The sequence below is a fragment of the Myiozetetes cayanensis genome, unplaced genomic scaffold (genome assembly GCF_022539395.1).
Source record: "Myiozetetes cayanensis isolate MyiCay16 unplaced genomic scaffold, myiCay2020 scf61, whole genome shotgun sequence".
NCBI lineage: Eukaryota > Metazoa > Chordata > Aves > Passeriformes > Tyrannidae > Myiozetetes > Myiozetetes cayanensis.
In genome coordinates this window covers 65884-78927 of record NW_026087865.1, presented here as the reverse complement: position 1 = coordinate 78927, position 13044 = coordinate 65884, and the positions used below count along the sequence as shown (strand labels likewise).

Here is a 13044-nt window from a genome sequence, read left to right as displayed (position 1 = left end):
GGCGGGGCCGTTCCCGCCAAAACTCCGCCTCAGCCGTTCCCGCGCAAACCGCGGCGCGCGCTTCCCGCGCCACGCCCCTCGGCGACAGACCACGCCCCTTCTGGTCAGGCCCCGCCCTCGCCGCGCTTTCCGGCCTTTTCGCGACTCCCCCTTTTCCCTTTACGGCCGCGCTGGAGTTTTACGACCGTCGGGGTGGGGGAACGGAGTCCCGGGGGGTGTGGGGGTCTTTGGGGGTCCCGGGGAGTTTGGGGGTCTTTGGGGTCCGGGAGTTTGGTGTCCTTGAAGGGGGTTTGGGGGTGCGGCGGCCTCGGGGGGAGTGCAGGAATGGAGGGGGTTTTGGGGGGCCCTGGGGGTGTTTTAGGGGGTTCCCCAGTTTAAGCTTCTCCTGCCCGTCCCAGGGGCCATGGCCGGGGCAGAGCGGGACCGGCGAGGGGCGGCCGAGGAAGAGCAGGAGGAGGAGGAGGAGGAGGAAGAAGAGCAGGAGGAGGAGGAAGAAGAAGAGCAGGAGGAAGAAGAAGAGGAGGAAGAGCAGGAGGAGGATGGAGTAAAGAAAGAGAGTCCCGAGGGCTCCCCCGCCGCGGCCGAGGCGCCCCCCGGGCCGCCCCCCAAGCCGGTGGTCCCGGGGGTCCTTTACTTGTCCTTCCTCCCCCCGGGCTTCGGGCCCCGCCAGGCGCGGGCACTGCTGCGGCCGCACGGGGAGCTGGGGAGGATCTTCCTGCAGCCCAAGGGTGAGTCCGGGGGGCTCGGGGGGAGCTGGGGGGGTCAGGGTGCCCCATGGAGCCCCTGGAGGTACAGAAATGAGATCGGGGGGGGTCTAACCCCCCCTGGGTTGGGGTCCTCTCACCCCCCCCGTCTTTCCCCTCCGCAGGGGGGTCTGTCCGGCGGCGGCGGCAGCGGCCGGGGGGCCACACGGGGGGCTCCTTTGCCGAGGGTTGGGTGGAGTTTCGGGACAAACGCGCGGCCAAACGAGCGGCCAAACTCCTGCACGGGACCCCCATGAGCTGCCGGCCCCGCAGCCCCTTCCGAGAGCACCGCTGGAGCCTCAAGGTGGGCGGGGGCTGGGGGGGATGAGGGACACCCCAAAACCACCGGGGGGGATCGAGGGAGGGGTTTGGGTCCCTGGCAGGGTGGGTGTGTTGGGGGAGGGGGGGCGGGGCGGCCCTTCCTGCACAGCCGGGTGAACACGGCGGGGGTTTGGCACCCCAAAACTTTATGGGGAGGGGTAGAGGGGGTTTGGGGAGGGCGTCTCTGCCCGTGTTGAGGGGTATTGGGGGGTGTTTCGGGGTGTTTAATTGCCCCCTTTGCCCCCCCAGTCCCTGCCCAGGTTCAGGGGTATTTAGGGGTGTTTTGGGGGTGTTTAATTGTCCCCTCTTCCCCCAGTACCTGCCCGGGTTCAGGGATATTTAGGGGTGGTTTTGGGGGTGTTTAATTGCCCCCTTTGCCCCCGCAGTCCCTGCCCAGGTTCAGGGATATTTAGGGGTGGTTTTGGGGGTGTTTAATTACCCCCTCTGCCCCCAGTCCCTGCCCAGGTTCAGGGATATTTAGGGGTATTTAGGGGTGGTTTTTGGGGTGTTTAATTGCCCCCTTTCTCCCAGTCCCTGCCCGGGTTCAGGGATATTTAGGGGTAGTTTTTGGGGTGTTTAATTGCCCCTCTCCCCCCAGTACCTGCCTGGGTTCAGGGATATTTAGGGGTGGTTTTTGGGGTGTTTAATTACCCCCTCTCCCCGCAGTACCTGCCCGGGTTCCGCTGGCCCCACCTGAGCGAGCGGCTGAGTTACGAGCGCCAGGTGCGTGCCCAGCGGCTCCGGGCTGAGGTTGCCCAGGCCAAGCGGGAGGGGGGGTTTTACACCCGCCGGGCCCCCCCTCGGGACCCCTCCGGAGACTCCAAAGATTCCAAAGGCCCTGCCAACCCCCCCCGGCCCTGGGGCTTCACCCAGAGAGCCACCGAGGAGGAGATCTGGGGGCGCAAAGCTCGGCCCCCCCCGGCCGCGCCCCCCCGGCGGCTGCTGGAAAAGGTTTTTGGGGGAGGGGGGGGCTGAGCTCCTCTCGGCCCCTCCCCCCCGTCCCGTCCAGGCTCACCCCAAAGCTCCGTTCGTTCTCCTTAAAACTTTTATTACTTTTAACAAAAATAATTCCTCGCGGTCTCTTTAATTCTGCCGAGGGGGCGGGGCCGGGGAGGGGGCGGGGTTATGGCTTGGCGCGAATCCCTGAAAGCAGCGCGGGGGCGGGGCCAAGGGGACAGACCACGCCCCTCGTAAATAGAGCGGGGCGTGGCCTGCAGGGTCACAGCAGGCGGAAGACGCGCGTGGGCGGGGGTCTAACAGAAGGGGCGGGGCTTAACTCAACCACGCCCCCGCCTTAAAGGGGCCGCGCAATGGGCGGGGTCCACCTTAAACCTCTACGGGGCTGGGTCCTAAAGGGGCCGCGCCCCCAATTTTCGGGGGGGCGGTTCCAGTGTCAAAAATAGAAACTCTGGGGGTGGGGGAGGGGCCCCAGTTTGGCACTGGGGGGAACTGGGGCAACAAAAGAACTTTTGGGGCCCCCTAAACCTGATGTCCCCAAACTGGGGGGTTGGGGTGGGGAACCCACCCAAAAAACGGGTGCTGGGGGCACCCCAAAATCCCTGGGAAACAAAACGAGGGGTGGTACCGAAGTGGGCCCCACCCTCCCCCAAATGTGGGGTGGTGCCACCCAAAAATGCCATTTCTGGGGTCCCTCAGCCTTGGGGTGTCACTGGGGGAGGGGCTGGAGGGGGTTCACATACAGGAGGGTCCTGGATCCCCCCAAAGGGGGATGGGTCCCCCCGGGGACCCCCAGTGCCCCTCCCCCACCCCCTCCGAGTCCATCCCCAAATCCACTCCCCACCCCAAAGGTGCAACACCCAAATCCTCCCACCCCACCCTCACATCCCTCAACCTTTGCTCCCCGCTTTCACCTCCCTCGTTTTCCTCCCCCTCCAAATTCCACATTCCCCCTCCGAACCCCCATTTCCTTCACCCCAATTCCAGTTCCTTCCTCCATCACTTCCAGCCCCCCATAATTTCCCTTCCTTTCCCATTTGCCTCCCCCACCTCTGTCCCCCTTTGTCCCTCCCCCAAAAATCCACCTTCCCAATTTATTCCCGTGATTCCTCCCCTCCCCCCAACCCCCAGTCCTCTCCCTCCCTTTGGTCCCCCCACCCCAACACCCCCTCCTCCCTCTCAGTGTCCCCCGTGGCCAGGCAGGGCCGGCAGCAGCGACCCCCCCTCACCAGGACGTGGCAGCGGGGCCCGGGGGGGCCGCCGGGGGGGCCGGGGCAGGGCCCGTAGGCCTCGAGGTCGCAGAGCAGCTCCACGAGGTCGAGGACGGAGCGCAGGGGGGGTCTCCGGGCCAGCACCTCGTGCCCGGGGGGCACCGGCCGCCCCCGGGCCACCAGCACGCGGAAGGCCAGCCCGGGGTTGAGCAGCACGGCGGCCTCGGCCATGGGAGAGCGGGGACAGCGCTGCACCAGCCGCAGCCCCCGCCCCCGCCCGGCCCGCCCCACCACCCCCAGTGAGCGGGGAGGGGGATCTCCAGCAGCTCCTCCAGGAACGAGCCCGGCCAGGGCGGCGGCTGTGCCTGAGGCAGCGGCAGCGGCTGCGGGGGAGGAGGAGGAGGAGGGAAAATGGGACCCCCTGAAATCGTGAGGAACGTCCTGAGAGAAACCCCCCAGTTCCCTCAAGAGCCTCAGGATCACCCCCCTGCCCCCACAGCCATGAGGACACCCCTTCTTTAAGACCCCCCCTAAAGCCCTGAGGACCCCCACAAAAGTCCCCTCCCCAGTTCAACAGGATCCCAGAAAGCTCCCCCACTAAAGGCCCCAGGCTGCCTCCCTCCACCCCTCCAAACCCTCAGAGCCCCCTAAGACCCCCACCCCAGACTCATAAGAGCCTCAGAACCCTCTCAGGTTTCTTGAGACCATCCCCAAATTCTGCACCCCCCATCCCCGTACAGGAACAACCACATGAGACCCACCCAGCCGTGGGACCCCCCCACTGCCCCAAGCCCAGCAGCTCCCCCTGTTCCTCACCACTTGGCTTCCTCCCTCCTCCTCCTCTTCCTCCTCCTCCTCACTCTCACTCCAGTACCACCAGCGGGGCCGGGGGCCAGGGGCACCTGGTGGGGAGATGGGGGTGAACCCCGTGAGGTTTGGGGGGTCAGGGAGGGAGCCCCCCCCCCAAACCCGGGGTCCAAGCCCCCTTACCGGCACCAGGGACGCGCTGGGCTGGGGCTGCTCCTGCTTCACGCGGGGGTGGCGGCGATCAGGACCCCAGATCTCCTGGGGGGCTGCGGGGGGGAAGGGGTGTTACTTGGGGTCCCAGGCACCTGAGGAGGGGGAGGGCACAGGGGTTCCACTCACCGGTGGGGGCCACGCTGGGCTCTGGGGGCCCTTTGAGCCGGGGGCTGAGGCGATGAGGAGCCCAGCCGGGGTCCTGGGGGCGGGGGTCAGTGGGGGCCCCAACATCTCCAGGGGGGGTCCCAGGCGGCCGGGGGATCTCACCTCGAGGCGGGGGAGGGGCCCCACCTCCTCCTTGATGGGACAGAGGCGCAGGGGGGGCCCTGGGAGGGGTCCAGGGCCCTGTTCAGGCCCCCCCAGAGGCTCCTCCTTGTCCTGTGGGGGAGGGTCACGTCAGGGAGAGGCCACCCAGGGCATCCTGGAGATCCCCCCTCATCCTCCCCCAAAAGGGACCCAGGTGTCAGGGGGGACCCCCAACCCACGGGGAAACTGAGGCACAGACAAGCCTTGGGGTGACGAGGGGGTCCCCAAAATCCCCCTGAGCCCCCCCAGAGTGCCCTCCTGGACACCTGGGTCCCCCCCCACCCGACGCCTGGGTCTCCCAGGGGGGGTCTGTGCAGACAGAGCAGCAGAGCAAGCACAGCAAAGGAGGGGGGGGCAAACTTGGGGGGAGAGAGACTGGGGGGACCCAGAGGAAAGATTTAGGGGGTGAGGTTATTTGGAGGGGTGAGGAGCGTTTCGGGGTCCCCCTGACGGAGGGGGGGTCCCGTTACCTGGCGGGGCGGCGGGCAGGCGGCGGCTCCGGGTGGCGGCGCGGGGGCCGGGGGCCGGCGGCGGCGGGGGCCTGGACGGGGGAGGGGCGGCCGCTCCAGGGGGTCCCCCAGCGACCCCCCCACACCGGCAGCAGCCGCCTCTGCGCCAGGAGAGAGACCTCAGGTGGGGGGGGGTGCACCCCAATTTAGGAGGGGATGTGGATTGGGAGGGGGAAAGGGAACAACCTCTTCAGGGAGACCCAGGTGACCAAGGACCCCCCCTGCCCCCCTACAAAAGGACCCAGAGTGAGTCCCCCCAAAGCCAAGCAATGCAGAAAGGACCCAGGCGTCCAAGAGATCCCCCCAAAACAGGACCCAGGCGTCCAAGAGACCCCCCAAAACAGGACCCAGGCGTCCAGGCACCACCTGGGTACCAACCAACCCCCTCCCTTTCCCCTCCAACTAGTCCACAATGGTCTGAACTGGTCCCACCCAGCACTGAGGGGGTTGGGGCAACCCCAGCCATGCTCGTGCCTCAGTTTCCCCAGACAAAAGGTGGGGAGTTGTTGGGGAGGGGGCGGAGGGGCTGTGGCTGGGGGCTACTGGGAAGCACTGGGAGGTCACTGGGATGAAGCAGGGGCGGGCACCCACCATGGCACAGCGCAGGCACTGCCTCCAGCGGCACTTCTGGCGCTTGAGGTTCTGCCCCCCGAACTTGGGCTTGTCCCGGCAGAAGTCGCAGCGGCCGCAGTCGGCCGGGCGCCGACAGGCCGCACACACCCCACAGCGCCGGCTGGCCCTGCTCCTCACCCCCCGCTGGGGAGAGACAGGGGTCACCCGGGACCCCTGGAACCCCCCAGGGCACCCCCGGGGCTGTCAATGCGGGAGTGGCTGTTAGGAGCATTATGGTAGCAGGGGGTGCAGTATTAGGGGCATTACGGCAGCCAAGCGCCAGCAGCAGGTTAGGCTGAAGCCACAGGTTAATTAGGAAGGAGCAGCTATTAGGGGCACTGGGCTATCTGAACCCCACTATGTGGGTCATTACAGTATCTACAACCCACTATTACAGTGCCCTGGATCCTGATGTTATGTCTAAAACACTTATTAAGGATGTTATGGTCACTGAACACCCTATTAGTCATGTTGTGGTGTCTTAGCCCCACTATTAGGGGCGTTACGGTACCTCAATCGCACCATCAGCCACGGAACAGCTCCTGGGCTGTGATGGCCCCAGCATTAGGGGTATTACGGTAGCCACACCCCACTGCATGTGAAGTTTGAATGCACTGAGCACCAACATTCAGCGTGAGAGCAGCTCATAAAATCATTCTGGCACCTGCACTCCGTTATTCCAGGGGCTGAAGCCTGACATTAGTGCCTGACACAGCTACCAGGAGCATTATGGCACCCATATTATATCACCTGAATCCCAAACCTATCACAATTCGTGCAGGCTCCACTATTAGGAACATTGCGGCGCCCTACCCCTAATAGCTGCACCGGGGCGGGGCCAGGGCTCGAAGGGGCGGGGCCAAGGGGCTAGGGGCGTGTCCGAGGGGCGGGGCCAGGCGCTGTCACTCACCCGGGGCCCGGAGGGCTTCGGGGGTCGGCCGGGCTTCTTCTTCTCCTTGCCCTTGGTCAGCGGCTTCTGGGGGGAAAGGGGGTCAGTGGGGGTCAAGGGGGGTGCCCAGGGGTGTCTGGGGGGGCCCAGAGGTATCTGGGAGGGCCCACTCACCCTGTGTTTGGTGCCGGGGTGTCGCTGGGCTCTCGCTCCACAGGGGCTTCCACTTCTGGGGGAGAAGATGGGGGTGAGGGAGACACCCAGGGGTCCTGGCCCTGCCCCACCACGGGGGTCCCACACTCACCTCTGTCAGGGCCTGGGGGCTCTGGGTCTTCTTGGCTGCCTTTGATTTCTGGAGGGACACAGGGAGAGAGGGTTGGGGGACTGAGGAGCGGGGGCAGGGGGACACCCCAGGGTAGAGAGGAGGGATGGTGGGGGGTCCCAAGGTGGGGGGGCCAGTGGGGGTCCCACCTTGGGCAGAGGCAGCACCATTGGTGTTTGAGGGGGAGGTCTGGGGGGTGACCCCAGGGGGGTGAGTGACTCTGGGGGTTCCAGGGGGTCCCAGAGGGGGGTCCCAAAACGGGGGATGTCCCATAGGGGGGTGTCCCAGAGGGGAATGTCCCAGAAGGGGGATGTCCCACCCTAGGGCAGAGGCAGCGCTGCCTCAGGCAGCACCACCGGTGCTGTAGGGGTAGGTTGGGGGTGACCTGCGGGGTGCTGGAGGGTGACCCCAAGGGGTGGGTGACCCTGGGGGTCCCAGGGGGGGTCTCCCACCTTGGGGCGGAGGCAGCGCCGCCTCAGACAGCGCCACTGGCGCTTGAGGCCGGGCTGGAGCCGCCTCAGGCAGATGCAGCAGCTGCCACAGTCCTCGGTGCAGAGACAGCCGGGACATGAGCCACAGCCCAGGCCCTGGGACACGGGAGAGCAAGGTGAGTGTGGGAGAACATGGGAGAACGTGGTTAACATGGGAGAACACAGGAGAACATGGGAGAACATGGGTTTACATAGGATAACATGGAAAAACACGAGGGAACATGGGAGAACGTGGCTTCACAAATGTTCTCACACAGGGTATGGCATCAGAGACCTGACAAAGAGGATGGATAACCTGGCACATGCACAGAGCTGTGACAGTGACACCAGGGGCTGTGACAGTGCTGGGAAGGGTGTGACAGTGCCAGGGGGTGACAGTGCCATAGGGGGAAGTTGACAATGCTGGGGGAGTGTGACAGTGGCAGGGGGGTGACAGTGCCAAGAGGTGTGTGTGACACTACCGGGAGGGGTGTGACAGGGCTGGGTGGGTGTGACAATGCTGGGGAGGTGTGACAATGCTGGGGAGGTGTGACAATGCTGGGGGGTGTGACAATGCTTGGGGGTGTGACAATGCTGGGGGGTGTGACAATGTTGGGGGGTGACAATGCTGGGGGGTGTGACAATGCTGAGGGTGACAATGCTGGGGGGTGACAATGCTGGGGAGTGTGACAGGGCTGGGGGTGTGTGACAATGTTGGGGGTGTGACAATGTTGGGGGATGTGACAGGGCTGGGGGGTGTGACAATGTTGGGGGGGTGTGACAGGGCTGGGGGTGTGTGACAATGTTGGGGGGTGTGACAATGCTGGTGGGGGGGTGTGACAATGCTGGGAGGGTGTGACAATGCTGGGGAGGTGTGACAGCACCAGGGAGGGGTGTGACAATGCTGGGGGGGTGTGACAGCACTGGGGGGGTGTGACAATGCTGGGGGGGTGTGACAGCGCCGGGGGTGCCGGTACCTTCTTGACAATGCGCAGGCAGCGGCGCAGGAGGCACTTGTTGGGCCAGGCAGGGCCGGGGGGGCCCCCGGGGGGGCTGCGGGAGCAGGCGCTGCAGATGCCACAGTCCTCGGGGATGCGACAGGCCTGGCACAAGCCACAGCCCACCCGCTGGGGTGGGGGGCAGGGGGGGCACAACACAACCCGCCAAGGGATCAGGGGAGGCACAACACGATCCCCCAGACCCCTGTGATGGACTGGGGGGGGGTAAAACAGCCCCCCGAATCTCTGAGGGACCAGGGACACTCCCCTCAAACTCCCCAAGGGGTCCCAGGGGACACCCCCTCCAAAGGATCTGGGGGGGGCACAACATCCCCCCAAACCCCCAAGGGACCAGGGGAAAACCCCCAAACCTCCTGAGAGAATGTGGTGAATAACACTCCCCCCCCACAAAGTCTCTGAGGGATCCAGAGGGGCACAACAGCCCCCAAACCCCTGGGGAGCCACAGGGTCACAACAGCACCCTCAAACTCGAGGAAGCAGGGGCAACCTCCCAAAAATCCCTGAAGGATCCAGGGGGGGTCAGGGGTACCTTGTAGAACCGCTGCTCCCGGTTGAAGTCTCGTCTCTGGGCTGGGGGAGAGATGGGGGGATGGTCAGAGTCACCCAACTTACCTGGGACCACCTTCCCCCTGGGGCACCCTGACCCCCTCCCCGACTGCCCTGGGGCTCCCTGGGCCCCTCCAGGAACCTTGACCCCTCCCCCCCCCCAATTCCTTTCCAGAAGAGCCCAAAATACAGAAAAAACCTCTGACAAAAACGAGAGAGATGATGAAAAAGGCTCTGATGAGGATGATATGAGGAGGGTTGTGAGGTTGGGAAGGAGAGCAGAAAGAAGGCACTCAGGCACAGGAAGAACATGATGAGGAGAAACAAGAAGACTCCAAGGAGCAGGAGGAGGATGGGGAAGATGAGGAAGAGGGTGGGATGAAGGCTTTGGGGGGCAGGAAGAAGATGAGGAAGGTAGGATGATGGTTCTGGGGGGCAGAAGTAGAATGAGGAGGATGAGGAGGAAGGCTCCAGGACGCAGCAGGAGGATGAGGAGTGCACTGAGGCCGAACTCACCGCGGCAGTCGGGGCAGAGCCAGCGGCAGCGGCGCTGGGGAGGAAGAGACACCCCCGGGAAGAGGCTCTGGCAGCTGGCACAGAGACTGGGGGAGAGGGGGAGGGCGTTAGAGGGGGTTGGGAAACCCCAGCACCCCCCCCAGGGACCTCCCTCCGACCCCAAACCTCCCCAGGGACCTCCCTGGTCCCCAGCCCAACCCCCAGAGACCCCTCCCGGCCCCCAAACATCGCAGGGACCCCCTCCCTTCCCCCCACCCTCCCTGGGCTCTGGGGTAACACCCACCCAACCCCCTCCTCTGGGATCCCCTCCTGTCCCCAAACCCCCAAGAGGGGATCCAGGACCCCCACCCCTGCCCCACTCACGCCACACTCCCATCCTGGGGGTTCCGGGGGTCGTTTGCAGGTCCTGCGCACGAGGGGCTCTCGGGTGGGGCGGGGCCTCGGCGGGTGGGGGCAGGGCCACAGCAATCAGGGGCGTGGGCTCGACAGGAGGAGGCGTGGCCACTGCGGGAGGGGGCGGGGCCTGTGCCTGCAGGGGTGGGGCCTCCTTGGCCTCAGCCCCACCCCCCTCCTCCCCCTCCTCCCGGGGGGTCTCTGGGGGGTCCAGGGGGGGCCCCACGGGAAGGCGCCATTTGGGGCCTTTTCTGGTCTGAGGAGAAAAGGGAGAGATGAAACATTCTGGGCAAGCCCCCATCACCCCCCATATTGTGACTCCCCTCTGCCCCCCCCCAGTCTGGAGCTCCCCCATCTCCCTCATTCTGAGGAGCTCTTTTTATTCTCCACTTTATTTTCCCCTTAAATTTCCTCCCAGCCCCAAACCCCCAATCCAAACCCTTTAATTCACCCCATCAATTTTTAGGACACACCCCCGCCCTGGAGTTTTAGGGTGATCCACCCCTCCCCCCACCGCTCCAGGGGACCTTTGGCTTTCCCTCCCTGGGGTTTTTTGGGGTCCCCTGGGTTCTGAGCTCCCTCCCCAGGGTTTTGGGGTCCGTACCCGGGGGGTCCCGGAGCGCTGCAGCCCCGATTTGAAGTCGAAGTTGCTCAGGTCGTGGCCGGGGCCCAGGAACCTCCTCAGCTCGATCTTACTGCGGAACTTCTGCCCTGTGGGGCTGCCGGGGGGGGGCGTCAGGGCCGACCCAGAGAGCCCCCAAACCCAGGGGGAGACCCCAAAATCCGAGGGAGGGGACCACTGACCCAGGGAAACCGTGGGAGGGAGGAGCAGGAACAGGGAGGGGGAAATCAATGGTGGGGGGCCAACACAGCTCAGCAGACCCCAAAGCTCCCCCTGAGCCCTCAATGGTTTGGGGTGGGGTTGGGAAAATTTGGGGGGGAAAGGGCTGGAAAGATTTGGGGGCGCAGGGCTGAGGGAGGGGTTGGAATGGGAGGACAATGAAATGACCCCGGGGGGGGCTCCTGAAACCACCCCTGGGAGGGGCAGAGACACCACGGGGGGTGAGTGGGGGTGTTTGGGGAAGCCCCCAAACTGCAGGGAGTGGGGCCAAGGACTGGGGGAGGGGCTTGGACACGAGGGGGAGGAGCTGTAACTGGCCACATCCCCGGAGACATTTTGGGGGGTCCTTGGGCCCCTTTGGGGCGGGGAGGGGGTGTTGGTTGGGAGGGGGGATGGGGAGCACGTGGAAATGGGAGGTGGGGTCGGGGTGTCAGGAGGGTGGGGAGGGTGCCGGGAGGGTGGGGAGGGCACCTCCTGTAGTAGGTGTCGCTGCGGCCGCTGGTGGCCCCCGATTTCCGAAAGGCTTCGCGGCGCTGCCACCCGGGCCCAGCGCAGGGCACTCGGCCCAGCCCTCGGCCATCCTGGGAGGCTGCTGCCCGGGGAGAGGGGTGTGTCAGCACCGGAACGGGCTGCCAGAACACCCCCAAATCCCTCCGGGACCCCAAACCCCCAGAGACCCCAAAACGTGCCCCCGCCCACAGCACCCCCTTCCCCGCAGGGGTCCTCGAGGCCGCGCCCCCAAACACAGCCAGGCCACGCCCTCGCGTCACCTCCCCACGTGATCCCCTCAAAACCCTCCCCTCCCCTCCCGCGCTGCCCTCCCCACACAAACAACACCGAGCAGCCCCTCCCCTCAGAAACAACCCCCAAAACTCCCCCTCTCCACAGCTCGCGCGCCCTCGGAACTCCCCACTTTGCCTCAACAACTCCAAACCAGCTCCCAAACTCCCTCTCCCCCTCACGCCCCCAAAAAACAACGCCCAAACCGCCCCTCTCAAAATACTCCCCCACAACCCCCTTCCCTTCACACCCCCACCCGCCACACCCCTCCCACCCGAACTCCCGCTCCCCAGTAACAACACCCCAAAACCTCCCTGTTCGTCTCACGCCCCTCTCCCGCAAAAATCACCGCCTAAACAGCACCCTCCCTCAGAAACCCCTCACAAACCACCCCCACAAAATCCTCACAAACCGCCCCTCCTCACAAACCGCCCCTCCTCACAAACCCCTCACAAACCGCCCCTCCCCACAAACCCCTCACAAACCGCCCCCTCAAAAAAACCCTCACAAACCGCCCTCCCGCCCCGCTCACGGCCTCCTCCCCCTTCCCGTTTCCCACACGCACCCCCTGTGCCTCCCCCGCTCACACCCCCTAGCTGTTCTCATCCCCCCTGGCCGTTCCCGTCCCCCCTCACCGTTCCCATCCCCCCCCGCTGTCGCGGCCGTTCCGGTTCTTCCTCCTCCTCCTCCTCGCGGCCGCGGGGGCGGGGCCTGGCGCCGGAAGCGGAAGCGCCGCGCGGGAACGGGCGGAGAAGGGGGGTGTGAAATCAGCTGGTCACGTGAGGCCGCAGCGACCAATGGGGATGGGGAGAAGCGAAAAAGGGGGCGGGGCGAGGCGCACCCGCCCAGCCTGGCGTGGACACGTGACCCGCGACGCACGTGACCCAACGGCCGGGCGCGCGCGTGAGGGGCGGGGTCATGCAAATGAAGCGATCACGTGATACGGGAAAATATCCCGCCCCGCCTGCCGAGAGGTCACGTGACGCGGAAAAGAAGGGGAGGCTCCACGCTTTTGCTAGTGCGTTGTGGGCGTGGCTATGCTAATGAGCTGCGACGGTTCCCTTTGACCCCTCAGAGACCCCCCCCGAACTACAGAGCCCCCAAGGACCCCCAAAGCTATCCCCCAGGGACCCTCTAAACACCCCCCAGGGATGCTGAGTCCTACAGAACCCCAAGGGAACTCCACAGGGACCCTACCGGCCCTACAGAACCCCCAAGAACTCTCAGGGGTTCTTGAGCCATAGAGAACACCCAGAGACTCCCCAGGAACCCCCCGGATCCCCCACAGGGACCCCTCCCCAACACCCCCAGGGATCCCTCCCAGCCCATCCCCAGGATGCTGCCCTCATCGCCCCCCTGCCCTCCAGGGACCCCCCAGCCCTCTAAGGGCTCCCCACCCAGCCCCATTAACACCCCCAGCCCCATTAACACCCCCAGCCCACTGACCCCAGCCCCATTAAACTCCCCCAGCCCCATTAAACACCCCCAGCCCCACTGACCCCCTAGCTCCATTAACACCACCCCAGCCCCATTAAACACCCCCAGCTCCATTAACACCCCCAGCCCCATTAACACCCCCAGCCCCATTA

The 13044-nt window shown here is 65.4% G+C and overlaps 2 protein-coding genes across 2 annotated transcripts; one reads left to right on the top strand and one right to left on the bottom strand.

Annotated features, from left to right (window-relative positions):
- The first annotated feature begins 137 nt into the window (after positions 1-137).
- Positions 138-2132, top strand: ABT1 (activator of basal transcription 1). The gene is made up of 4 exons (XM_050337317.1): positions 138-192; positions 399-728; positions 869-1047; positions 1731-2132. The coding sequence occupies exons 2-4, from the start codon at positions 404-406 to the stop codon at positions 2037-2039; spliced, it is 813 nt and encodes a 270-aa protein (XP_050193274.1). The 5' UTR covers positions 138-192; positions 399-403; the 3' UTR covers positions 2040-2132.
- Positions 2133-2283: 151 nt separating this feature from the next.
- MBD1 (methyl-CpG binding domain protein 1) lies at positions 2284-11255 on the bottom strand. The gene is given in 22 exon segments (XM_050337308.1): positions 2284-2317; positions 3180-3504; positions 3507-3615; positions 4049-4100; positions 4102-4134; positions 4215-4305; positions 4364-4423; positions 4426-4630; positions 5659-5880; positions 6590-6655; positions 6743-6794; positions 6853-6920; positions 7343-7477; positions 8338-8487; positions 8909-8949; positions 9442-9527; positions 9805-9822; positions 9824-9864; positions 9866-10090; positions 10439-10553; positions 11147-11225; positions 11228-11255. Coding segments are annotated over 22 exon segments (2235 nt in total).
- Between the last annotated feature and the right edge of the window lie 1789 nt (positions 11256-13044).